The 27,735-nt window shown below is 43.1% G+C and overlaps 1 protein-coding gene across 1 annotated transcript in view; it reads left to right on the top strand.

Moving 5' to 3' along the window:
- The first annotated feature begins 7,814 nt into the window (after positions 1 to 7,814).
- LOC140740091 (UV excision repair protein RAD23 homolog A-like) overlaps positions 7,815 to 27,735 on the top strand; it is a 62,944-nt gene continuing 43,023 nt past the window's right edge. The window contains exons 1-3 of the mRNA XM_073068968.1: positions 7,815 to 8,057; positions 25,068 to 25,226; positions 25,888 to 26,018. Coding sequence (XP_072925069.1) covers positions 7,992 to 8,057; positions 25,068 to 25,226; positions 25,888 to 26,018 — 356 coding nt within the window. The 5' untranslated portion in view covers positions 7,815 to 7,991. The remainder of the gene's footprint in view (positions 8,058 to 25,067; positions 25,227 to 25,887; positions 26,019 to 27,735) is intronic.

Raw genomic sequence — 27,735 nt, forward strand, 5'->3', positions numbered from 1 at the left:
GCTGAGTGTTACTCAGGAGTCTCAAATCTCCAAGTTCAGTAATTTGCAGTGCTTTGTTGGTTTGAAAGAAGTTGGGCGTCTGCACTGAACATATTTCTTGCTCAATCAGGACTTTGGATTGAGAGAAGATCCTGAAATCTCTCTGACATGTCTTTATGCAGCTCACCCAGGTGAGTACAGTATACTTGAAGATCATCATCTGGTATTCATTCTTCCTCTTCCAACTCAGAAATTGGAAAAGGTTGCATGGCCAATGTTGCACTTCAATAGGTTAACTTGGACAGAAATGTGGAGACGACTGATTTGACTTCATTGAACTTTGCAAATAATTCTGACAAATAAGTAATGTCATCCTTGATATTCTTGAATTTATTACTGAATGAAGCATTTATCAGAATTTCAAAAAGCATGTAAAAGTGACTCAGGCAGTTTCCTTTGAGAGTCATTTGATTTCTGTGTGCAACAGCAAGTGTTCAAACTAACACACTCAAAAAACACTGGAGGAACTCAGCAGGCCAGGCAGCATCTATGGAAAAGAGTACAGTTGATGTTTCAGGCTGAGCCTCTTTATCAGTACTGGAAAATGATGAGTAAGAAAGTAAGGGGAAGGGAGGAAGAACCACAAGGTCATAGGTGAAACTGGGATGGGGGGAGGAGTGAAGTAAATAGTTGGGAAGCTGACCAGTGAAAGAAATACAGGGCTGGAGAAGGGGGAATCTGATAGGACAGGACAGAAGAAATAAAAGGGGGAGGAGCACCAGAGGGAGGTGATAAGCAGGTATTGAGATAAGGTGAGAGAGTGGAATGGCAATGGTGAAGACCGGATGCATTACCAGAAATTCAATATATCAATGTTCATGCCATCAGGTTGGAGGCTATCCAGATGGAATATAAGGTGTTGGAATCATTTTTATGAACCCCTTTCGAACTCTTTCCAGTTTCAGTACATCCTTTTGAAGATAAGGGGATCAAAAAACTGCTTACAATACTCCAAGTGAGGCCACACCAGTGCTTTATAAATGTTAACATTGTACCCTTGTTCTTATATGCTGATCCTCTTGAAATGAATGCTAACATCACATTTGCCTTCTTCATCACAGACTCAGACTGCAAGTTAACCTTTAGGGAATCCTGCACTAGGACTCCCAAGTCTCCCTTTGCACCTCAGTTTTTATTCTCTCTCCATTTATAAATTAGTCTACACTTTCATTCCTTCTATCAAAGTAACAGCCATACACTTCCCGACACTGTATTCCATCTGCCTCTTCTTTGCCCATTCTCCTAATCTAAGTACTTCTGTAGCCTCTCTACTTCCTCAAAACTGGGCACTGGCACCTGGAGGCAAAATTCCACCCAATAATCTCGTTCTTGTCCACAGAACCTCCTATTTGTTCCTCTAACTAATGAATCATGTATCAGTGTAATGTGCCTTTCCTTCCCCCCTTCCCTTCAGAGTCACAGCCGGACTCAGTGCCAGAGACTTGATCACTGTGACTTTCCTGCTAGTCAACTCCCCCAACAGTATCCAAAGTGACAAACCTGCTTTTGAGGGGGATGGCCACAGGGGTACTCTGCATTGGCTCCTTAATCCCCTTTCCCTTCCTAACTGTCACCTACTTTTTTGTGTGCTGCACCTTGGGTGTAACTATCTCTCTACATGTGCTATCTATTACCACTTCAGCCATCCGAATAATCTGGAGCTTATCCAGTTCCAGCTTCAATTCCTTAATGCAGATTGTTAGAAGCTGCAGCTCGAAGCACTTCTCACAGCTGTAGTCATCAGAGACACTGGAGGTCTCCCTGCCTTCCTACATCCTGCAAGAGAAGCATTCCACTATCCTGCCTGGCATCTCTACTGTCTGAACTGAGCAGAACTGGAAGGGAAGGTGAAATAACTTAACCTAGTGCTTTTCTTCTTTTGCTTTCTCTGACTGAAGCCACTGAAAGCCTTGAAGAGTTAAAGCCTCAAGATCACTGTTCCGACTCTGTCCATTCAGATGATGGACACTGCGAAGATGGCCACTGCAATTGTCCCTGCCTTCTTCTAATTTGCTCTTGTTAATCAATCACAAATACAGATAGGTCGCTGGTCAAAGCTCTATTATGCTGCAGCAACCTGCTTACTGCTGACTTTTTCTACTCAGGCAGTGGACCTGAGTGAAATCCCTTTCTTTCAATCCGGTTTGATCACTGGTCAATGGTCTATTACACTGCCGTGACCTGCTTGCTGCTGCCTCTTTTTACTGGGACAGTGGACCTGATCGAAATCCTCTCTTCTGAATTTCCAATATCCGGATTGGTTGCTGGTCAATGCTCTATTATGCTGCTGTGTCCTGATTCCATTTCTGAAAGTCTTCAAGAAATGACTGAAAATAAGCCAAGTTCTTGTTTGTCTCATCAAAGCATATTCTCCTAATGTTCAAGGAGCCAAGGTGGTTTCATTGCCTCATTTGAAAATAAAAACTTTTGCACACATTGGTCACATCGCCTACCAATAGTTTCTTGGTGCTGGTTTAAGTCCACGTTTCAGATACTGCACACTTTACTATCTACATTTGTTTCTTGTTTGGTCTGCTTCTACCATGGACAATCACCTTTTGTTTACATCACACCTCAAGTGTTGCAATCAATAAAGGAGAAAGTTATGACATTATAATCGCTCAGGCAAAACCTGATGCTGTGCTTGAAGATGGAAGAAATGGGGCAGTAATATCTTGGTTGGGCAGTAGGCTAGAGAAATGTGGTAAAGACCACTTGAAACGGCAGATTCAGAAGGAAAGTTGGGGAGGAAATCAAGTAAGAGTATGGTGATGGATAAGGGAGAGGGTGGGGAGAAGAAAGAAGTTGATGGATACCAGTGTGATCAGGGGAAAATGGGGAATGGAGAGAGGGGAGTGGTTACTGGATATTAGGGAATTCGGTGTTCATGTTGTCAGATTGGAGAGTAAAGAGGCAGTATAGGAGATGTTGTTCCTCTAATCTGAATTGTGAAGAGGAGGAGGCTGTTTACACATGTCAGTGCGGGAAGTGGCCACTGGAAGTCTATATTGGAATAGTCTATGTTCCAAGTCTACAGTGGTGTCACTCCCCAACATTTCCTACACTACATCAATGACTGCATTGGTGCTACTTCCTGCACCCATGCCGAGCTTGTTGACTTCATCAACTTTGCCTCCAACTTCCACCCCGCCTCAAATTTACGTGGTCCATTTCAGACACCTCCCTCCTCTTCCTCAATCTCTCTGTCTCTATCTCTGGAGACAGCTTATCTACGGATGTCTGTTATAGATCCACTGATCTCACAACTACCTGGACTAAACCTCTTCCTACTCTGTTACTTGTAAAAAAATTCCATCCCTTTTTCTCAATTCTTCTGTCTCCACCACATCTGCTCCCAGGATGAGGCTTTTCATTCCAGAACTAAGGAGGTATCCTCCTTCTTCAAAGAAATGGGCTTCCCTTCCTCCACCATCAACAGTGCCCTCAACCGCATCTCTTCCCCACCCCCCCATGATAGGGTTCCTTTTGTCCTCACCCACCAGCCACCTAACCTTGTGTACAGCACATAATTCTCTGTAACTTCCGTCATCTCCAACAGGATCCCACCACTAAGCACAATTTCTGCTTTCCGCAAGATTAGCTCCCTATGTGACTCCCTGGTCCATTAGTCCCTCCCCATTGATCTCCCTCCTGGTACTTATAAGATCATAAGACATAGGAGCAGAATTAGGCCATCTGGCCCATCGAGTCTGGTCCTTCATTCAATCATGGCTGATTCCTTTTTTTACTCTTTCTTAACCCCAGTTCCTGGCCTTCTCCCCGTAACCTTTGATGTCATGTCCAATCAAGAACCTATCAATCTCTGCCTTAAATGCATCCAATGATATAGCCTCCACAGCTGCACGTGGCAACAAATTCCGCAAATTCACTACCCTTTGGCTAAAGAAACTTCTCCGCATCTCTGTTTTGAAAGGGTGCCCCTCTATCCTGATGCTGTGCCCTCTTGTCCTAGATTCTCCCACCATGCGAAACATTCTTTCCACATCTACTCTGTCTAGGCCTTTCAACGTTTGAAAGGTTTCAATGAGATTCCCCCTCATCCTTCTGAATTCCAGTGAGTACAGACTCAGAGCTATCAAATATTCCTCATATAATAACCCTTTCATTCCTGGAATCATCCTTGTGAACTTCCTCTCGACCCTCTCCAATGCTGGCATATCTTTTCTAAGATGTGGGGCCCAAAGCCGTTCACAATACTCAAAGTGAGGCCTCAGCAGTGCCTTATAAAGTGTCAGCATCACATCCTTCCTCTTGAATTCTAGACTTCTTGAAATTAATGCTAACATGGCATTTGCCTTCCTCACCACCGACTCAACCTGCAAGTTTATCTTCACGGTGTTTTGCACAAGGGCTCCCAAGTCCCTCTGCATCTCAGATTCCTGGATTATCTCCCCGCTTAGAAACTAGTCCGTACATTTGTTTCTACTACCAAAGTGGATGACCATGCATTTTCCAACATTGTATTTCATTTGCTACTTTCTTGCCCATATTCCTAACCTGTCGAAATCCTTCTGCATCCTAGCTGTTTCCTCAATCTTTGTATCATCTGCAAACACGGCAAAAAAGCCATCTATTCCATTATCTAAATCATTTATATACAGCATAAAAAGTAGTCCTAACACCGACCCCTGCAGAACATCACTAGTAACTGGCAGCCAACCAGAAAAGGATCCTTTTATTCTCCTGATGAAGGGTTTCGGCCCGAAACGTCGTCACTACCTTCTCCCATAGATGCTGTCTGGCCTGCTGAGTTCTGCCAGCATTTTGTGTTTTTATCCTTTTATTCTCACTCACTGTCTCCTACCAATCAGCCAATGCTCTAACCTTGTTAGTAATTTTCCTCTAATACTATAGGCTCTTAACTTGGTAAGCAGCCTCATGTGTGGCACCTTGTCAAAGGCCTTCAGAAAGTCCAAATATACAACATCCACTACATCCCCTTTATCTATCCTACTTGTAGTCTCCTTAAAGAATTCCAACAGTTTCGTCAGGCAGGACTTTCCCTGAAGGAAACCATGCTGACTTTGTACTATCTTGTCCTGTGTCACCAAGTACTCCATCACCTCATCCTTAACAACTGACTCTAACATCTTCCCAACCACTGGGGTCAGCCTAACTGGTCTATAATTTCCTTTCTGTTGCCTTCCTCCTTTCTTAAAGAGTGGAGTGACATTTTTTGCAATTTTCCAGTCCTTTAGCACCATGCCAGAGTACAATGATTTTTGAAAGATCATTTCTAATGCCACCACAATCTCTAACACTATCTCTTTCAGAACCCTAGGATGCAGTTCTTCTGGTCTGGGTGACTTATGTACCTTTTAGGTCTTTCAGCTTTTTGAGCACCTTCTCACTTGTAACAGTAACTGCATCCACTTCTCTTCCTTCGCACCCTACAAAATCAGGTATACTGTTAGTGTCTTCCACAATGAAGACTGACGCAAAATACTCATTTAGTTCATCAGCCATCTCCTTGTCCCCCGTTATTATTTCTCTTGCCTCATTTTCAAGCGGTCCTACATCCACTCTCTTTTATTTTTAACATACTTGAAAAAACTTTTACTATCCACTTTGATATTATTTGCTAGCTTGCTTTCATAGTTCATCTTTTCCCTTCTAATGAATTTTTTAGTTTTTCTCATTGTTACCATCAGGTCGGAGATCCAGAAGTCTGAAGGCACACATTCAACGGTTCAGGAACAGCTTCTTCCCTTCTGCCATCCGATTCCTAAATGGCCTTTGAAGCTTTGGACACTACCTCATTTTTTTAATATACAGCATTTCTGTTTTTGCACATTTTAAAATTATCTATTCAATTTATGTGTTTATTTATTATTGTTTTATTTTATTTATTATTATTATTATTTTTCTCTCTCTGCTAGATTATGTATGGCATTGAACTGCTGCTGATAAGTTAACAAATTTCATGTGACATGCCGGTGATAATAAACCTGATTCAGAATCTGATTCTGTAGGTTTTTAAAAACTTCCCAATCCTCTATCCTCCCATGAGTTTTTGCTTTGTTGTATGCCCTTTCTTTTGGTATTACAATAGCTTTGACTTCTCTTGTCAGCCATGGTTGTACTATTTTACTATTTGAGTATTTCTTCATTTTTGGAATACACATGTCCATCATCTTCCTCAATTTCCCCAGAAACTCAAGCCATTGATGCTCTACTGACATCTCTGCCAGCAGCTCCTTCCAATTTTGTTTGGCCAACTTCTCTCTCATACCAATATTATTTCCCTTATTCCACTGAAATACTGCTACATCAGACTTTACTTTCTCCCTGCGGAAAGCAGAAAGGGGGGGGGGGAGGGAAAGATGTGCTTGGTAGGGATCCCTACGCGACTCCCTTGTCCATTCATCCCCCCCCATCCCTTCCCACCGATCTCCCTCCTGGCACTAAACAAGTGCTACACCTGCCCTTACACTTCCTCCCTCACCACCATTCAGGGCCCCAGACAGTCCTTCCAGATGAGGTGACACTTCACCTGTGAGTTGGCTGGTGTGGTGTACTGCGTCCGGTGCTCCCGGTGTGGTCTTTTATATATTGGTGAGACCTGACACAGACTGGGAGACTGTTTCACTGAACACCTATGCTCGGTCAGCCAGAGAAAGCAGGATCTCCCAGTGGCCACACATTTTAATTCCACGTCCCATTCCCATTCTGATATGTCTATCCATGGCCTCCTCTACTGTCAAGATGAAGCCACACTCAGGTTGGAGGAACAACACCTTATATGTTGGCTGGGTAGCCTCCAACCTGATGGCATGAACATTGACTTCTCTAACTTCCGTTAATACCCCTCCCCTTCTTACCCCATCCTTGATATATTTTTTTCTCTCTCTCTGCCCATTCTCCAACTCCCTCTGGTGCTCCCCTCCTTCTTTCTTTCTCTGTAGGCCTCCTGTCCCATGATCCTTTCCCTTCTCTAGCTCTGTATCCCTTTTGCCAATCACCTGTCTGGCTCTTAGCTTCACCCCACCCCCTCCGGTCTTCTCCTATCATTTCCCATTTTCCCCTCCCCCCCACTTTCAAATCTCTTACTATCTTTCAGTTAGTCCTGATGAAGGGTCTCGGCCCAAAACGTCAACAGCACTTCTCCCTATAGATGCTGCCTGGCCTGCTGCGTTCCACCAGCATTTTGTGTGTGTTCCTTGAATTCCCAGCATCTGCAGATTTCCTCGTGTTTGACTTTTATAATGCTGGGTTAATTTTAGCTGTAATAAATTTTGGTAAACAAATATAATAGAAACTGGAGGTGAGTTGCAGGCCACCCCTGATCTGGCTGTGTTTGGGGGATCTGTGGAGAGGCTGAAACACAAGACTGTAGAAACTGAAATACAGGAGCAAACACAAGGTTCTGGAGGAACTCAGCAGGACAGGCAGTATCTATGGAGGGAAACTGACGTCCTAATGAAAGAACTCGACGCAAAATTCGACTGTCCACTTTGAACCTCAGATGCTATCCGGCAGCTGAGTTCTTCCAGCAGTTTGTGTGTTACACCTCGAATTCTGTTGCTGTGTAAACTGGTGGTGGGATAGTAAAATGAGGTGGAATCATGACCCTCAATTTCCTGCTTCACTTTGCATTCTAGCAGCACACAGAAACAATGAGTTATTACAGAGGAGTAAGGTCTTGACATCAGTACAATAATAAATACAATATAGATGGACGACCGCCATATCACGGGCTCTCGGTCACGCTGTGGCGTCGCAACGCGGTCGGTCTCCCTGACGATAACGTGACACGCTGACGCGTCCTCGCGTCAAAATGGCGGCTGTCTGAGACTTTGACATCTGTCAGCCCAGTGGAACTTTCCATCAAGTTCCGGAGAAGCGTAATCGCGAGCGCGTTCCCCGCCGGGGGACGTGGAGTGGGGGGGGGGGGAAAGGAAGGGGCACAGCCGGCCGCGGGCATCGCCATCATGCTGATTACCGTGAAAACGCTACAGCAGCAAACGTTCAAAATCGAGATCGACCCTGAGCAAACGGTGAGGCAGCGGGACGGGAGGGGAGGGCGGGGCTTCGGGGATGCGAGGAGCGACAGAGGCGCGTGGCCGCGGCAAGATGTCGGTTCCGTGACGGTGGATGGAGCGTTGGCGTGATGGGCGTGGCTTACAGCAGGGGGTGGAGCTAGCAAAGTGGGTGTGGCCGTGACCCGCCAAGCAAAGAGGCAGTCACTTCCCCCCACTACTTTCAAATCTCTTACTATCTTTCCTTTTGGTCAGTCCTGACGAAGGGTCTCGGCCCGAAACGTCGACAGCGCTTCTCCCTATAGATGCTGCCTGGCCTGCTGTGTTCCACCAGCATTTTGTGTGTGTTGTTGTTTGAATTTCCAGCATCTGCAGATTTCCTCATGTTCACTTCTTTGGAAGTTTTGTCTTTGCAGTAGTGAAAGACTTATTTCTTCTACCACCCGGAGGTACCCTGTAGACAGGGAAGTGAATCATACAGCACAGAAACAACTGTGCTTAACTTGCTAAGCTCAGGGAATATTAATATTGTAGGGGTAGCAATTAATTAGCAAGGTTTTGAGCAGTGGCAAGACGGTGATCTGATGTGTGACAAGGTGTAGCTGAGTCAAGTTTGCCGACTGAATACATAAGTCGTTGATTCGTAGTAGTTTGGTGTTTTGAGCAGCACTCAATCAGCAATTGGGATTGATTAGCAAGACCAGAGCGGCCTTTGTTGGAGTGGAATGTGTTAGAGAGGGGATTTTAAGGCTTTAGATGTTCGAGGCTTGGATGAGAGAAGCTGAAAAAGCTGCAGGTAGATTTTTCCTCAGTTTATTTATTGTTTTCCTTCTTTATATTTGCACATTTATAACAGTAACAATGTCAGACAGGATCGTGAATACACGTGTCTCTTTTGGGAGATCTTATAGAAGCATATAAAATTATGAAAGGGATCGATAAGGTAGAGGCAGGGAAGTTGCTTCCACTGATAGGTGAGACTAGAACTAGGGGACATAGCCTCAAGATTTGGGGAAGTAGATTTTGGACAGAGATGAGGAGGAACTGCTTTTCCCAGAGAGTGGTGAATTTGTGAAATTCTCTGCCCAATGAAACATAGGAGTTCTACCTCAGTAAATATATTTAAGACAAGCTTGGAAAGATTCTTGCATAGTAGGGGAATTTAGGGTTATGGGGAAAAGGCAGGTAGGTGGAGATGAATCCATGGCCAGATCAGCCATGATCTTATTGAATGGCAGAGCAGGCTTGATGGGCCAGATGGCCTACTCCTGCTCCTGTTTCTTAGGTTCTTATGTGGGAAGGCAGGGCATCCTCTAGTGTCCCTGATGACTACAACTGTGAGAAGTGCATCCAGCTGCAGCTTCTAACAATCTGCATTGAGTTGGAACTGGAACTGGATGAACTCTGGATCATTTGGGAGGCTGAGGGGGGGGTGATAGGACGTATAGACAGGTAGTTACACTTTGTGCAGGACACAGGAGACTGGGTGACAGTCAGGAAGGGAAAGGGGTTAAACAGCCAGTGCAGTGTATTCCTGTAGCCATCCCCTTCAACAACAGGTTGGATACTGTCAGAGTGGGAGAATGACCCAACAGAGGAATGTCACAGCAGTCAGGTCTCTGGCACTGAGTTTGGCTCTGTTACTCAGAAGAGAAGGGTGGGGGGAAGAAGACGTGAGCTGTGGTGATGGGGGATTTGTTAGGGGAACAGAAAGGAGCTTCAGTGGATGAGAATGAGATTTCTGAATGGGAATGGGAAGTTGCCTACCAGGTGCCAGGATCTGGAACATCTTGGATTGAGTCCTCAGCATTTTTAAGTGGGAGGGTGAGCAGCCAGAGGGCATGGGCCATGTAGTGAGGGGAACAGACCGGAAAATCTGTGGACGTGCACGGGACACCTGGATGGAATGTGCCTCTCAGGTGCCAGGGTCAGGAATGTCTCAGATTGCATCCACAGCATTTTGGAGAGGGAGGGGGGAGCAGCCAAAAACAGGATCAAGATAGCAATTAAATCGCCTCCCAAGATTAAAGAGTACAAATTTAAGTCTGGTAAAAAAGAAAAAAATGTTCAAAAAAGCCTGGATCATCTATATTCAGAGCATAGAGATTAGCAAAAACCATTAGTTTGTATTCTAATTTCCCTGAGACTATAACAAACCGCCCATTGGGGTCAGCTATTATATCATGTTGATGAAAGGCAATTGAATTGTCAATCAAAATCGAAGTACCTCTGGCCTTGGCTTGAAAGGAAGAATGAAAAGCTAGACCATTCCAACATTTGTACAAACGTCCACTGATCTGCAAACTTGTGTTTCTTGTAAAAAAATAATTGAGGCATTCAATTTCTTAACATAGGTAAAAATCTTATTGCATTTCACAGGGTGATTTAAACCTTTCACATTTAACTAAGAAAATTAATATTGTGTACCATTTAAATATGTTTAAAGCAGAGGTTAAACATATAAACCACTGGAATATACCAAAAATCCAAATCTTAAAATTCAAAATACTTAACCAAGCAATAGATGAGGTGGGGATAACCAAACAGCTGATAAAAAGGAAAAAGAAAGAAAAAAGCTCACTCCTGCCCACCCCATCCCAAAGAAAAAAAATCACCCAAGAAAGCTAATCTACTGATAAAAACCACCCTTAACATCCTACTGGCAGAGCTCCAAGAGAAGAAAAAATTAGTACAAAATGAATTCCAACCTAGACTAAGTAACCTTCAAAAGAACTAAAAAGAATCAAAACATAGCAAAGAATAATTACGAAGAAAACTTACTGAAGTTAAGTCTATTAATTTTCTAAACAGAAAAACTAAAAAGAAGAAAAAGAAGGATTATTTATGAAAATATATGGAAAAAAAGAATTGTTCAAAGAAAGAAGTAATAAACAAATAAACTACAAAATGGCAATGAATTGATCAGTCAGACTGAGGGAACAAGTTATATGAAGCAGAAATAAACAGTTAAACTTCTGGAGTTGATAGACTGAATATTAATCAAAAGAGCTAAAGCAGAATTCAAAACATCATGTTAATAAGAACAGAAACTATACGAGTATACAAGAATAGAAGAGAGAATTGTTCAAAAGAAAGAAATATTAAACCATTAGACTGCAAACTTCCAGCAACAAAGAATCGGTCAAGCTAAGGAAGCGTAGGTTATATGATACAGTATTAAACAATTAATCTTTTGGACTTGATTCGGCCTGAAGAAAGTAGTGCACTTCCTCAATCGAAAGAAACCACTTAGGAGATCCATTTTTCAAAATGATCCTGAGGCGAGTGGGGTAATTTAGTGAAGGTTTATAGCTTTTGTTATATAACTCAGCCATGACTTTTTTATACTTAAAACATTCATTTAATACCTCAGGCGAATAATCTTCAATCAGCCTTATCTTATAATCTTCAAAGTTAATCATACCTAACCGACGAGATTGGCGAATTATAGTAACCTTTGGTTGGAAGTCATGAAAAGCAATTATCACAGGTTGAGGTTTTTGTTGAGAAGAGGATTTAAACACTGGGGCTCAGTGTGCCTAGGTGCACCTAGATGGAGTATCCAAAACATCAGAAAACAAACGAGCCAACAGCTTTGCAAAAAATTCTGAAGGTCGATTGCCTTCGACCAACTCAGGAAGACCCAAAATTCGTATATTGTTCCTTCTTGATCTATTCTCCAAGGCGACAATCTTTTGTCTTAAAGATTCAATGAGTTTCAGTTGTTTATCTCTGAACTTTTTCAACTCATCGTCTTAGTATCGAGTCTCGTTAAAGCATCTTCCATGTTCTTGAATCTGAGTAGTATGTTCCTGTAAAGTATTTTGAGTAGTCTGCAGCAGAATCTCCATTTGTTTAAGCTCTCTGGTAACTTAAACACACATCCGAAAGTTCAGATGTTTCGCTCTGAGTTTTCCAAATTAGCTCTGCAATAGCTTCCATAGTCACAGAAGGATCCTCTTCTTTTTTAGAAGTTTTAACATGAGACATCATAGTACTCCAAAAGTAAGTTTTCAAAGCAGATTGGATACAGTAACTTAAAAAGAACGGAGCCGTTCGAAAAACACGTCTACTCCATGCAATGCCAGTAGGAGGAGTAGGAATGTTTCCCTAATCAGTTTATTGCATTCCCAATGAGAGACCATGTGATGCTTGGTTTACTATTAGGGAATGAGATGAGGCAGATAACAGGGGACCACTTTGTATCTAGTATCATGATGTCATTGATTTCAAAGTAAATATGAGAAAAGATAGGTCTGGTCTGCAGGTTGAGATTCTAAATTGGAGAAAGGCCGATTTTGATGGTATCAAAAAGGGTGTGGGAATGTGAATTGGGACGGGCTGTTTTCTGGTAAAAGTGTACTTGGTAAGTGGGGGATCTTCCAAAGTGAAATTTTGAGGGTTTTTTAAAATTACATATACAATTGAGTATTTTATTTTTGCTGTTTAAAATAAAAGATCAGATGATTTAGCTAGTTCAAACTTGTTGAATTAACCAATAGGATTTGTCTTTATTTTTGAGAGAACGCAGGAAAAAGAATGGGGAGCAATTTTTTTTTCTGCAGAGAACATGGGATCGAAGGAGGAGAAAGAAGGAAAATGGAAATAGACAACAAGTATGGCGGAAATGAAGGATAGATCCTGATGTCAGAAAATCCTCATTCAGACTTCAGTCTCACGTAGAATATGCAGATAATTTTTAGTTAGTTAGTTACCACTTGACCTTGGAGAAAATTGGACTCATTGTACCTGGTTATTGCATGGATTTATTTTGCTTGGACTGGTTCTTCAGTGCAGAACCATTTTGGTACCGTGAGTAAACGAAGTGAAGCAAACTAGATTGATTATGCAACAACGAACTCTAAAGATTATGTGCACAATATCTATTAAACTATAACAAACAAAATAAAGAAAAAATATATATGATGAGCTCTTTTCTTTATTTTGTTTGTTATAGTTTGAAATACAATTTTGATCTAAGTTTATATTGATGTGAGCTAAATTATTGCTTCCTGGTGAACAGTAAATTTGCATGGGTATTCATACAAGTAACAGTCATACTTTTCCTTAAAGGAACATTCAAACTTTTATACTTTTGTGTTTAACCAAATCATATTTCCCCTAGACTTGTTTATTTAACGGAAATGGCCTTCTGATTGTTATTCCCATGCATTGTAGAGTTATATTGCTGTTAGATTGAATTTACAGTAATAGGTAACTCATTACAAGCCTACGGTAAGAGGGTTACAAAAGTATTGAGTATAGGAAATGGGGTGTTATGTTGAATTTGTATAAGACATGAGTGAGGCCTAATTTGGGGTGCTGTGTGCAGTTTTAATCACCTACTTACAGAAAAGAGTACAGAGAAAATTTACAAGGATGTTGCTGGGACTGGAGGTCCTGAGTTAAAGGAAAGATTGAATAGATTAGGACTTTATTCTTTGGATTGTAGAAACTCGAGGGGAGATTTGATAGAGCTTTACAAAATTATGAGGGGTATAGATAGGGTAAATGCAAGCAAGCTTTTACCACTGAGATTGGGTGGGACTACAACTAGAGGTCAAGGATTAAGAGTGAAACTGAAAAGGTTAAGGGAAACATTACTTTACTCAGAGGGTCATGAGAGTGTGAAATGAGAGTCTCATGAGGGACCTTGTCAAACACCTTAGACAGTTAGACTAACACCAGTTGACAACATCCACGGCTCTGTCTTCGACAATTACCCTCGCACCTTATCAAAAAACTTAATTATATTGCTCCACGCAAAGCCATGCTGACTCTCCCTAATTAGGTGATGGTTTTCCAAATGCTTATATATGCATCCTATCCTTAAGAATTTTCTCCAGCAATTTCCTTACAATTGATGCAAGACTCACTGGTCTATAGTTCCCAGGACTTTTCCTTGTTCCCTTCTTAAATAGAGATACAACATTAGCCACTTGCCAGTCCTCTGGAAACTTACCTGTGGCTAGAGAGGACATGAAGATACTGATCAAGGCCACAGTGATCTTGTCCCTCGCCTCTTTCAATAACCTGGGGTAAATCCCATCAGGCCCTGTTGACTTATCCACCTTAATACTCATTAGGAGGCCTAACACTTCCTCCTCCTATATATTTATACAGTCAGCACAGACCTCATGGTCCTCCATATCCTTTTCTTTGGTTAGTACTGAAGCAAAGTACTCATTAAGTACCTCATTCATAATCTCCGCATCCAAGCAAATGTTACCCCTTTATCCTTTAATGTCCCCACCTTCTCCCTAGTTATCCTGTTGTGCATGATGTATGTATAGAATGTTTGGAATTCACTTTAATCCCATTTGCCAAGGACTTTTCAGGGTTCCTCCTGGCTTTCCTAATTCCCTTCTTCAGTTCTTTTCTGGCGTTTTTTACTACTCTTGTGCATTGTTTGATCCTGACTTCCGAAGCTTTGCATACTTTTCCTTTTCCTTCTTGACTAAATTCATCACCTCTCTGGACATTCAAGATTGTCATATCTTTCCCTCTCCATTCTTCCTTCTACAAAGCCCATTTCCAGAAAAGTTGGGATATTTTCCAAAATGCAATAAAAACAAAAATCTGTGATATGTTAATTCACGTGAACCTTTATTTAACTGACAAAAATACAAAGAAAAGATTTTCAATAGTTTTACTGACCAACTTAATTGTATTTTGTAAATATACACAAATTTCGAATTTGATGGCTGCAAAAGTTGGGACAGAGGCATGTTTACCATTGTGTTACATCACCTTTCCTTTTAATAACACTTTTTAATCGCTTTGGAACTGAGGATACTAATTGTAGTGTTACATACCCCGTAACTGGGTGTCTTACCAGCAAAGACAGAAGTATCCGTTGGAGTCTGGTACTATTTTCAAAACAGTGTTTATTAGTAAAATATACAAATCAATATCAACAATGCAAATATACAGATAATACACGTTAGCAATACTAAACCTAAAAGTGTGGGTATAATAATAATCAATAATAAACAAGCTCTATCGTTGTCTAGGGGATAAGGAATTATCATGGGAAAGTATAAAGTTCAGTTCAGTTCATGTAGGCTGAGGTAGTTGTTGGTTCTTTTGTTGTAACCGTTGGAGAGAGAGAGAGAGAGAGAGAGAGAGAGAGAGAGAGAGAGAGAGAGAGAGAGAGAGAGAGAGAGGGCGAGCAAACAGTGACAGCTACAGTCATTCAAACCTTCCTTTATTTTCTTGATCTGTTGATATGTTGTTGTGGCCATTCAGGTATGACCCCTCTGTCCTTTAGCTAGACCGTTCTTCTATGGTGGACTCATCACCCAGGCAAGGGTGGACACACACACAAGCCCCCACCGGCCTCGCTATAAACACTGTGAGTTAAAATTGACCGATCCTTCATTCGGTCTCCGATGCCCCACACTTTTCTTGTGGGTTCCAACACTTAAACAGTGCTCACTAGTGTGTCTCTTGGTGTGTCTCAGGGGTGTCTCCCCAGACCTCACTTTTATCCCTACTCACGGGGTCTCAGGTGTCAATCAGGTTTGAATGGCTTAGTCCATCAAACCAGCCCACTCCGGCTGTCCACTGAGGAATTTTAATGAACAGAATAGTACCAAGTAAACAGCCCTCTCCAAAAGACATAACAGTAAATCAATGGCTCCCCTCCTCTCTCTTATCAGCAGCAGATGTTCCAACTTGTTTTCCTCTAATCTGTGTCTCTCTCTCATTAGCAGCCTGGCAACAGTAACGGTTTGTAATTCTCCCAGGGGAGGGGGACATGGGCAACTCTGTACCCTTCTGCCCATCAGAGTTGTTCATCCTTCGTAACAGTAGTAGGTTTGCAATTGGAAATTTTGTCCATTCTTGCTTAATATAAGACTTCAGCTGCTCAACAGTCTGTGGTCTCCGTTGTCTGATTCTCCTCTTCATGATGCGCCATACATTTTCAATAGGAGATAGATCTGAACTGGCAGCAGGCCAGTCAAGCACACGAACTCTGTGTCTACATAGCCACGCTGTTGTAGCCTGTGCAGAATGTGGTCTGGCATTGTCCTGCTGAAATAAGCATGGACGTCCCGGGAAGAGATGTCACCTTCATGGCAACATATGTCTCTCTAAAATCCTAATATACGCCTCAGAGTCAATGGTACCTTCATGTATATGCAACTCACTCATGCTATGGGCACTGATGCACCCCCATACCATCACAGATGCTGGCTTTTGCACCTTTCGCTGATAACGATCAGGATGGTCGTTTTCATCTTTGGCACGGAGAACTCGACGCCTGTTTTTTCCGAAAACTAGCTGAAATGTGGACTCATCTGACCACAGCACACAGTTCCGCAGTCTTTCGGTCCATCTGAGATGAGCTCAGGCCCAGAGAACTCGCCGGCGTTTCTGCATAGAGTTGATGTATGGCTTCCTCCTTGCGTAATACAGTTTCAAGTTGCATTTCTGGATGCAGCGACAGACTGTGTTAAGTGACAATGGTTTTCCGAAGTACTCCCGAGCCCAGGTGGCTATAATTGTCACAGTAGCATGACGGTTTCTTGGGCAGTGCTGCCTGAGGGCTTGAAGATCATGCGCATTCAACAGTGGTTTTCGACCTTGCCCTTTACGCACTGAGATGTCTCTGAATTCTCTGAATCTTTTCACAATATTATGTACTGTAGATCAGAATCAGAATCAGAATCAGAATCAGACTTTAATCGCCAAGTACCTATGCACATACAAGGAATTTACTTCCGGCAGATGTTGTCTCTGCTCATAACAATAATGATGATAAATATAAATGAAAATATAGATTATACATACAGGTAGTGCAATCCAAGTAATAGTTAGCCGACAGTTAACCGGCAGTTAACTGTTCAGCAAAGTGACCGCAGTAGGGAAAAAACTTCTCCAGTGCCTATTAGTCTTAGTCTGGAGGGATCTGAAGCGCCTACCAGACGGAAGCAGATCAACCAGTCTGTGCGCAGGATGGGAGGAGTCCTTTATGATGTTCCCCGCCCTCTTCTTCAACCTGGAAGAGTACAGGTCCACAATAGAGGGCAGGGAGGCTCCAATGATGCGCTCAGCAGTCCTCACTGTGCGCTGTAGTCTGGTTCTATCCTGCTTGTTGGCGGCTCCAAACCACACAATGATGGAGGTGCACAGGACAGACTCAATGACTGACGTGTAGAACTGCAGCAGCAATTCCTGAGGCAGACTGTATTTCCTCAAGAGCCGCAGGAAATACATCCGCTGCTGGGCCTTCTTCAGGATGGAGCTGATGTTCTGCTTCCACTTCAGATCCTGAGAGATCTGAAAGATCTAAATTCTCTGCAATCTTGTGTTGGGAAATGTTCCTTTTGAACTGACTAACAATTCTCTCACGAATTTTGGCACAAAGGGGTGAGCCATGAACCATCCTTGCTTGCAAAGACTGAGCCTTTGATGGACGCTACTTTTATAACCAGTCATAATACCTCACCTGCTACCAATTAGCTTGCTTAATGTGGAGTCTTCCAAACGGTGTTACTTGAATATTCTGTGCACTTTTCAATCTTATTTTAACTCTGTCCCAACTTTTGTTGAGTGTGTTGCAGCCATCAAATTCTAAATTTGTGTATATTTATTTACAAAATACAATTAAGTTGGTCAGTAAAACTATTGAAAATCTTTTCTTTATACTTTTGTCAGTTAAATAAGGGTTCATGTGAATTAACATATCACAGATTTTTGTTTTTATTGCATTTTGGAAAATATCCCAACTTTTCTGGAAATGGGGTTTGTAACAGGAACATACCTTTCCTGTACTCTGTGCAACTGATCTTTAAACACCCTCCACATGTCTGATATGGACTTGGCAGAGAAAAAGTGTTCCCAATGAACTCTTCTTGGTTACTGCCTAATGCCCACTTAATTTACCCTACTCCAATTTAAAACTCTCCTGCAAGGATCTTATTCTTACCTGAAAGTTAAGGAGTTGTGATCAGTGTTTCCTAACTGCTCACCCACTGAAAGGTCAGTCATCTGGCCAGGCTCATTACCCAACACCAGGTCTAGTATGGACCCTGCTCTCATTGGACCATTCATATATTGATTTAAGAAACCTTTCTGGATACGCTTAACAAATCCTGCTCTGTCTAAATCCCTTGGACTAAGAAGGTTATATTAGGGAAGTTGAAATTCCCCATGACAACAACCCTATTATTTTTACATATTTCCTTAATCTGGTTACAAATCTGTTCCCCAATGTCCCGGTGGCTATAGGGGAGGGGTGGGGGGTCTATAGTACAATACCATCAGTGTGATTGTGCCCTTCCTATTCCTGAGTTCTACCCAAGTGTCTGACCCCTCTGCTATGTCTCCCTAAGTGCTGCTGTGATGTTGTCCTTGATTAGTAGTGCAACTCCCCCTCCTCCTCTATCTTCTAAAACTTTGAAAACCTGGTACATTAATCACCTCTTCCTGTCTCTCAACCAAGTTTCAGTAATTTGCACAACGTCGTAGTTCCACATACTGATCCATGCTCTAAGTTCATTACCCTTACACATGTACTCCTAGAATTAAAATATACACACCTAAAACTATCCAACCCATTATTCCTGTTATTTTGATTTTATCTTTCACTACTTTCCCTAACATCTACCTTCTGGTCTGATCCTTTACTTACTGACTTGGTACTCCAGTTCCCAAACTCCTGCAAAACTCTCCTGAGTAGTGTTAGCAAACCTCCCAGCCAGGATATCGGTTGCCCTTCAGTTCAGGTGCAACCTGTCCTTCTTGTACAGGTCAGCCCTTCCTTCCCCAGAAAATATTCCAATGATCCAAGAACTTGAAATCCTGTCCCTTCCACCATCTCCTGTACTAGTTATTCATTCATGTGATCACCTGATTTCTACCTGCTCTAGCCCATGGCACCAGGAGTAATCCGGAGATTACTACCTTTGAGGCCCTTCTCTTCAGCCGCTTTCCTAACTTTGTATACTCATTATGTAGGTTCTCTTCCCCTTTTCTGCCGAAGTCATCGGTGCCGATATGCACTATGACCTTTGGCTGTACACCCTCCCCTTGAGAGTATCCTGCAACTGCTCCAATACATCCTGGACCTTAGCACCTGGGTGGCAACACACCATCCTGATCACAAACAAGAGAAAATCTGGAAATCCAAACAACACACTCAAAGTGCTGGAAGAACTCAGCAGGCTAGGCAACATATATGGAAAAAAAGTACAGTTGACATTTCAGGCTGAGACCCTTTGGCAGGACTGGAGAAAAGAAGATAAGGAGTAGATTTAAAAGGTGGGGCGAGTGAGAGAAACTCAAGGTGAAACCAGGAGGTGGAGGGATGAAGTAAAGAGCTGGGAAGTTGGTTGGTGAAAAAGATACAGGTCTAGAGAAGAGGGAGTCTGATAAAGAGGATAGAAGACCATGGAAGTAAGAAAAGGTGGGAGAAGCACCAGAGGGAGGTGATAGGCAGGCAAGCAGATAAGGTGAGAGAGGGAAAAGGGGATGGGGAATGGTGAAGGGGGAGTCATTACCAGAAGTTTGAGAAATTGATGTTCATGCCATCAGGTTGGTGGCTACCCAGACAGAATATAAGGTGTTGTTTCTCCAACCTGAGTGTAGCCTCATCGTGACAGTAGAGGAGGCCATGGATTAACATATTGCAATGGGAAGTGGAATTAATATGGGTGGCCACTGGGAGATCTGGCATTTTCTGGCTGATGGAGCTAGGGCTTTACTCTTCGGAGAGAAGGAGGATGAGAGGAGACATGATAGAGGTGTACAAGATATTAAGAGGAATAGATAGAGTGGACAGCCAGCACCTCTTCCCCAGGGCACCACTGCTCAGTACAAGAGGACATGGCTTTAAGGTAAGGGGAGGGAAGTTCAAGGGGGATATTAGAGGAAAGTTTTTCACTCAGAGAGTGGTTGGTGCATGGAATGCACTGCCTGAGTCAGTGGTGGAGGCAGATACACTAGTGAAGTTTAAGAGACTACTAGACAAGTATATGGAGGAATTTAAGGTGGGGGGTTATATGGGAGGCAGGGTTTGAAGGTCGGCACAAAAAACACGCTATGTTCTATGTTCTATGGAGCATAGGTGCTTGGTGAAGTTGTCTCCCAATCTATGTTAGGTCTCACCGATATACAGGAGGCCACACTGGGAGCACTATGATGCACCATCAATAACTCCCGGAGACGGGAGGTGAACGATAGGCTTTTATTAGCTGCAAAATGGAGCACGGCATCTCGGAGACTGAGCGGGGGAGCAGTGCCTTCAATCGCCTTTATATAGGGGTCTGTGGGAGGAGCCACAGGAGCAGTCAGCAGAGGGGCATGTCCAGACAGGTATACATAGTTTACCACACACCAGGCACAGTATATGACCCAAACAGGTTCGTAGGTGAAATGTCACCTGACCTGGAAGGACTGTTTGGGGCCCTGAGTGGTAGTGAGGGAGGAAGTGCAGGGGCAGGTATAGCACTTGTTCTGCTTGCAAGGATCAGTTCCTGGAGGGAGATCAGTGAGGAGGGACGAATGACAAGGAAGTCACTAGGAAGCAATCCTTGCGGAAAGCAGAAAGCAGGAGAGCGGGAAAGGTGTGCTTGGTGGCACCAGAGGAAGATGGAGAGCAGGCAAGGAGTGATCATGAGAGGGACAGAGAGAGAAAAAAAGAGAGAGAAAAAAGCCCTGAGAGCAGATCTGTTGAAGATGGAGGAATTGAGAGAAGGGGATGGCGTTTCTAAAGCAGTATACTTGTTGCTGAGGGGAATGGCTAGAGGGGAACCCTGCACTGATTTCTTAATCCCCTTACGTCTCCTGGTGGTCACCCATTGATTGTCGGAAGCCTGTGCTCTGTGTGTGACCACCTCTTCAAAAGTTTCACTTATATTTACAGCTCCTGAATGATCCTGAGTACGTCCAACTCCAGCTTGAACTCTTTCACCTGGTCAGTCAGATGCTGAAGTTGGGTGCACTTCCCACAGATGTAGTCATTAGGGAAACTGTCAGGTATCCTGAATTCCCACATCTCTCAAGAGGAGCATTCCATCCTGACTACTATGTACAAAAAAAGGGGTTTACCTCTTCTTATCTGTTGCCTGTTCATGCAAAGCCTTCCAACTCTATCACTCGCACACTCAAACAGTGGCTGCATCAACAGCGACTGCTGTGCTTGAGCCTACCTTCCTTTTATTTTCAACTGAGATTAGGCCTCTGACACTGATATTTACCACACCTGCACAACCGAAAAATACCAGCCTTACCTGAATCTGCTCCTTTTATACTCTTCTCCTGATTCCCGTATGGCTCTGTTACCAACACTCACATTCCCTGCAGTTCCTCATCACCTCCCTCAACATCCAAGATTCTTTTAGCTTGCCATCCTTCTGAATGGAACATATGCACCTATCCTGTACTCTGTGCAAAGACAAGAAAATCTGCAGATGTTGGAAATCCAAGGATCATACACAAAATGCTGGAAGAACTCAGCAGGCTAGACAGCATCAATGGAAAAGAGTAAACAGTCAACATTTCTTGCTGTGACCCTTCATCAGGACTGGAAAAATAGGATGAGAAGTTATGTGGGGGAAGGGTAGGAAGAAGTACAAGGTGGTTGGTGATAGGTAAAACCGGGAGAGGGGAGAGGGTAAAGTAAAGAGATAGGAAGCTCAAACATGAGGAAATCTGCAGATGCTGGAAATTCAAACAACACACACAAAATGCTGGTGGAACACAGCAGGCCAGGCAGCATCTATAAGCATCTATAAGGAGAAGCATTGTTGACGTTTCGGGCCGAGACCCTTTGCCAGGACTAACTGAAAGGAAAGATAGTAAGAGATTTGAAAGTAGTGGGGGGGGGAGGGGGAAATGCGAAATGATAGGAGAAGACCAGAGGGGGTGGGATGAAGCTAAGAGCTGGAAAGGTGATTGGCAGAGCTGGAGAAGGGAATGGATCATGGGACGGGAGGCCTCGGGAGAAAGAAGTGGGGGGGAAGCACCAGAGGGAGATGGAGAACAGGCAAACAACTAAATATGTCAGGGATGGGGTAAGAAGGGGAGGAGGGGCATTAACAGAAGTTAGAGAAGTCAATGTTCATGCCATCAGGTTGGAGGCTACCCAGCCGGTATATAAGGTGTTGTTCCTCCAACCTGAGTTTAGATTCATTTTGACAGTAGAGGAGGCCATGGATAGACATATCAGAATGGGAATGGGATGTGGAATTAAAATGTGTGGCCACTGGGAGACCCTGCTTTCTCTGGCGGACCGAGTGTAGGTGTTCAGTGAAACGGTCTCCCAGTCTGCATCAGGTCTCACCAATATATAAAAGGCGATACCGGGAGCACCGGACGCAGTATACCACACCAGCCGACTCACAGGTGAAGTGTCGCCTCACCTGGAAGGACTGTCTGGGGCCCTGAATGGTGGTGAGGGAGGAAGTGTAAGGGCAGGTGAAGCACTTGTTCTGCTTACAAGGATAAGTGCCAGGAGGGAGATCGGTGGGAAGGGATGGGGGGGACGAGTGGACAAGGGAGTCGCGTAGGGAGCGATCCCTGCGGAAAGCAGAAAGGGGGGGAGAGGGAAAGATGTGCTTGGTAGTAGGATCCCGTTGGAGGTGGCGGGTGGCGGAAGTTACGGAGAATTATACGTTGGACCTGGAGGCTGGTGGGGTGGTAGGTGAGGACAAGGGGAACCCTATCCCGAGTGGGGTGGCGGGCGGATGGGGTGAGGGCAGATGTGCGGGAAATGGGAGAGATGCGTTTGAGAGCAGAGTTGATGGTGGAAGAAGGAAAGCCCCTTTGTTTAAAAAAGGAAGACATCTCCTCTGTCCTGGAATGAAAAGCCTCATCCTGAGAGCAGATGTGGCGGAGACGGAGGAATTGTGAGAAGGGGATAGCATTTTTGCAAGAGACAGGGTGGGAAGAGGAATAGTCCAGTTAGCTGTGAGAGTCTGTAGGCTTATAGTAGATTATCAGTAGATAAGCCGTCTCCAGAGATGGAGACAGAAAGATCAAGAAAGGGGAGGGAGGTGTCGGAAATGGACCAGGTAAATTTGAGGGCAGGGTGAAAGTTGGAGGCAAAGTTAATGAAATCAACGAGCTCAGCATGCGTGGAGGCAGCGCCAATGCAGTCATCAATGTAGCAAAGGAAAAGAGTAGGACGGATACCTGTATAGACTTGGAACATGGACTGTTCCACAAAGCCAACAAAAAGGCAGGCATAACTATGTGGGTGCCCATGGCTACACCCTTGGTTTGGAGGAAGTGGGAGGAGCCAAAGGAGAAATTATTGAGAGTAAGAACTAATTCCGCTAGACGGAGGAGAGTGGTGGCAGAGGGAAATTGGTTAGGTCTGGAATCCAAAAAGAAGCGAAGAGCTTCAGGACCGTCTGGGTGGGGGATGGAGGTATATAGGGACTGGACGTTCATGGTGAAAATAAGGCTGTGGGGGCCAGGAAACTTAAAACTTAAAATCATTGAAAAAATTCAAAGCATGAGAAGTGTCACGAACATAGGTCTGAAGAGGTTGAACGGGGGGGGGGGGGGGGATAAGATAGTGTCAAGGTATGCAGAAATGAGTTCGGTGGGGCAGGAGCAAGCTGAGATAGGAAGCTCCTCCAACTGGAGTGCAGTCATTGTGGTAGTAGAAGAGGCCATGGACTGATGTGTCACACTCAGGTTGGAGAACAACACCTTATATTCATCTGGGTAGCCTCCAACTGGATAGCATGTCAGATATGTAAGTCCATGGTGTCCTTCACTGTCACAGTGAGTCCACACTCAGGTTGGAGGAGCAACACCTTATATTTTGTCTAGTTAGCCTCCAATCTGATGGCATGAACATAAACTTACAGTAATTGCCCCCCATCACCATTCCCATTTCAGTTTCCCTCTCTCACCTTATCTCCTTACATGTCCATCAACCCCCCCCAGTGTTCCTACCCCTTCCCTTTCTTTCATAGTCTTCTACCCTTTCCTATCAGCTTCCCAGCTCTTAACTTCACCCTTTCCCTCTCCCAGTTTCACCTATCACCTACCACCTTGTATTTCTTCCTCCCCTCCCCCAACCTTCTTAACCTAACTTCTCATCTTTTTTCCCAGTCCTGATGAAAGGTCTTGGCCCGAAATATCGACTGTTTAGTCTGTTTCATAGATGCTGCCTGGCCTGCTGTACTCTGTGCAGTTGGTCTAAACACTGTTCATAAATCAGATGTGGTCTTACCCAAAAACCGTTGTTCCCAATGACATCTCTCTTCCTGCCTAATGCCCTCGTAATTTGCCCTGCTGTTGTTTAATACACTCCCGCAAAGTCAGTACTTATCCTTATCTATAGCTATCTTAAAACTTAAAGAGTTATGGTCAACACCAGGACCAGTACAGTCCCTACTCTTGTTGGATTATCTACATATTGATTGAAGAAAGCGCCCTAGATGCACCTAACAAATTCTGCCCCATCTAAACAATGTGCACGAAGAAAGGCCCAGTTTATATTAGGGAATTTGAAGTCTCCCATGACGACAGCCCTATTGTTCTTACACTTTTACTTAACCTACCAGCAACTCTGTCCTCAATGCCCCAGTGACACTGTGGGGGGGGGGGGGGGTGTCTGTAGTACAGTCCCATCAGAGTGAATGCACCCTTCCTATTTTTGAATTCTCCCCATATAGATTCAATGGATGAGCCTTTTATTATATCCCCTCTGAGTGCAGTTGTAATATTGTCCCTCATTAGTAGTATAACTCTCCCACCTCTTTTACTTCCCTCTCTATCTTTCCTAAAACATCGAGACCCTGGGATATTAAAAACACATTTCTGTTCCTCTCTTAACCAAATCTCTGTAATAGCCACAACATCATAGTTTCATGACCTAAGTTCATCATACTCATATTTTTATTTTTATTTTAAATTAAAGCTGTCAAGCTAAAAATATTCAAGAAATGCTATACAATATATAAGATGTTAAATTTTATGTTCACTGCTCGCAGTTGGGCTCATTGTTCTAATTCTCAATTATGTATTTATTTGTCTTTTAATCTGCTGAATGTTATTTGGTAGGTGCAAGTACTGAAAGAATATATTGAAGCAGAGAAGGGCACCAGCTTCCCTGCTGCTTGTCAAAAGCTGATATATGCTGGAAAGATTTTAAGTAATGATGACCAACTCAAGGAGTACAAGATTGATGAGAAGAACTTCATTGTTGTTATGGTAACAAAGGTGTGTAATATTTTTGGTAATACAGTGGTTCCCTTTTCTATTTTAAGCTTTGTTGGGAGTAACATCTCCTGGGAGTCTTAAGCTGAATGCCAAAATAATTATTTCCCAGTTCACTGATTTGCTGCATGAATAGAGCAATCTGTCTTTCAAATTTAAACTCAAATCCAACACGGGAGACCTGCGGGGCCATATCATCTGAGCAATACCATTCATGTGATGGAACAGTTATGCTACAGTCTTGATCAGCACCTCCAAAAATCCCTGAATTCTGTGTCCTCAGAACACTTACAAGGAGGAAGACTAATTGTTTCCATTCTGACAACACAGCTCTCTAAGGTGTTTGTACCTGGATTCCAATCTGGGGAATTTATTGTTCAGATAAGGTTAATTAGTAAAGTGATTGAAACATTGCTGTAAAATTTGAAATTTGAAGTCCTAGTCCATATATCCATGTTTATTTACTGCTTCGAAATCTTTAATGTGTTTTTTTTTGCATTTGTGGAGGTGGAGTTTGTGATTGGGAACTAATCAAAATTTGTGTTTCCTTTTATTTTCACAATCACATTATGCTAAAATAATTGATTCTCATATATCACAATGTGTAATGGTTTATAATTCAGTGGTCAATTAGAAGACACATTCTTTTTTCCAAAATCTGTAGCCTAAAGCTGCCTCCACAGAAGTGCGATCTGTTGGGCCGTCATCCACTCCGTCCCAGTCAGAGGGAGACAAGCAGAATACAGCTGAAGGAAGCCAAGCCCAAACTATTACCAGCTCGGCGTCAATATCCAGGTACAAGAGATTTAAAAAATCAAACCAATGTCTCTTGGCTTCTTTGAGGAACTAAGAGAAGTACCGAACTTTGTCCTTTATATTAAGTGGTAGACAATATCCTTTGCTTGTTGTATTATGCGGGTCCCTCTAAGCTTACCTTTAATCATCTCTTATGAATCATTCATTTTATGATTGGAGGTGAAATGTATTCCTTGCTACACTGCAATGTCCATTGGTTCCTTGGTTAAAGCACAATCACGTCATTCCCAGTCTTAGACTGGCATTCATGGAATTGTATAGATGATACAGTACTCTAGCCTGTGAGAATGGGGAGCAGATAAAGATAAAGGTTAGCTTTAGTTGTTATATGTATGTTGAAACATTGAGACACTGAGTGAAATGCATCATTTGTGTCAATTACACACCATGGATGTGCTTGGGAGCAAGTGTCACCATGCTTCTGGCACTAATGTAGCAAGCCCACAACTCACTAACCCCAACCTGTACATCTTTGGAATGTGGGAGGAATTTGGAGAACCCAGAAGAAACCCAGCAGTAACAGGGAGAATGTACAAACTCCTTACAGACATTGGAGGGTGGGGTGGAATTAAACTCAATTGCTGGCACTGTAAAGTACTACACTAACTGCTATTCTGTTTGCCTCAATGAGTTTCCAGTTACTGATCACAATTTCACAGTTCCCAACAGAGAGCAAGTGACAGGCAAATGAAGCAACTTGTGACTGAAATCAGGTTCCAGCATTAATTGTCCTTAGAGCATGTCAGATTTGTTAAATTTGGATTCTGTTTAAAATAAAACCAGGAATTTAGGTTTGTATCAGTAAAAAGAAAACAGATATAAACACGAGGAAATCTGCAGATGCTGGAAATTCAAGGAACACACACAAAATGCTGGTGGAACGCAGCAGGCCAGGCAGCATCTATAGGAAGAAGCACAGTCGACGTTTCGGGCCGAGACCCTTCGTCGACTGTGCTTCTTCCTATAGATGCTGCCTGGCCTGCGGCATTCCACCAGCATTTTGTGTGTGTTGCAGATATAAAGCTGTTGGAATTTCTTAAAATTTGCAGAGAAGACAATCTGCTTACCTTGACTATACATGACTTTAGTACCTCTCTGATATAGTTTACTCTCAGCTGTTTCTGCATTAGCTTATCTGAGTCATTTCTGAGTTATCTCAGATAGCCCACCTTTTGAGAAAAATTGATCTTTGCAGTGAATGCCAGTTTTGCTTGCCTCTAGTAAATTCATTTTTATAAAAGGTAGTTCCAATTCTGGGAAATCAAATCAACTCTCTGCAGTTCCACTCCAAATTCTGGCTCTGTGATTGCAGTAACAGAATGTTCCCATGGTGGAAATGGCTAATTTGAGAGGGCATAATTTTAAGGAGGAAAGTATATGTGAAGGGGAATGTCAGAGCTAAGTCCTTTACACAGAGAGTGGTGGGTGCATAGAACACCCTGATAGGGGTGGTGATAGAAGCAGATACATTAGGGACATATAAGAAACTCTTAATTGGGCACATGGATGATAGAAAAATGGACTATGTAGGAGGGAAGGCTTAGATTATCTTAGAGTAGGTTAAAAAGGTTGGCACAACATTGTGGGCTGGGGCCTGTAGTGTTCTAAAATTTTAGATGGACAAAGTTTATCATCAGGTTGACAAGAGCAGATATTGTTCTGACAGAGCACAGAATCAACTAATGTACGTTGATGT

The sequence above is a fragment of the Hemitrygon akajei genome, chromosome 16, assembly GCF_048418815.1.
Source record: "Hemitrygon akajei chromosome 16, sHemAka1.3, whole genome shotgun sequence".
Classification (NCBI taxonomy): Eukaryota; Metazoa; Chordata; class Chondrichthyes; order Myliobatiformes; family Dasyatidae; genus Hemitrygon; species Hemitrygon akajei.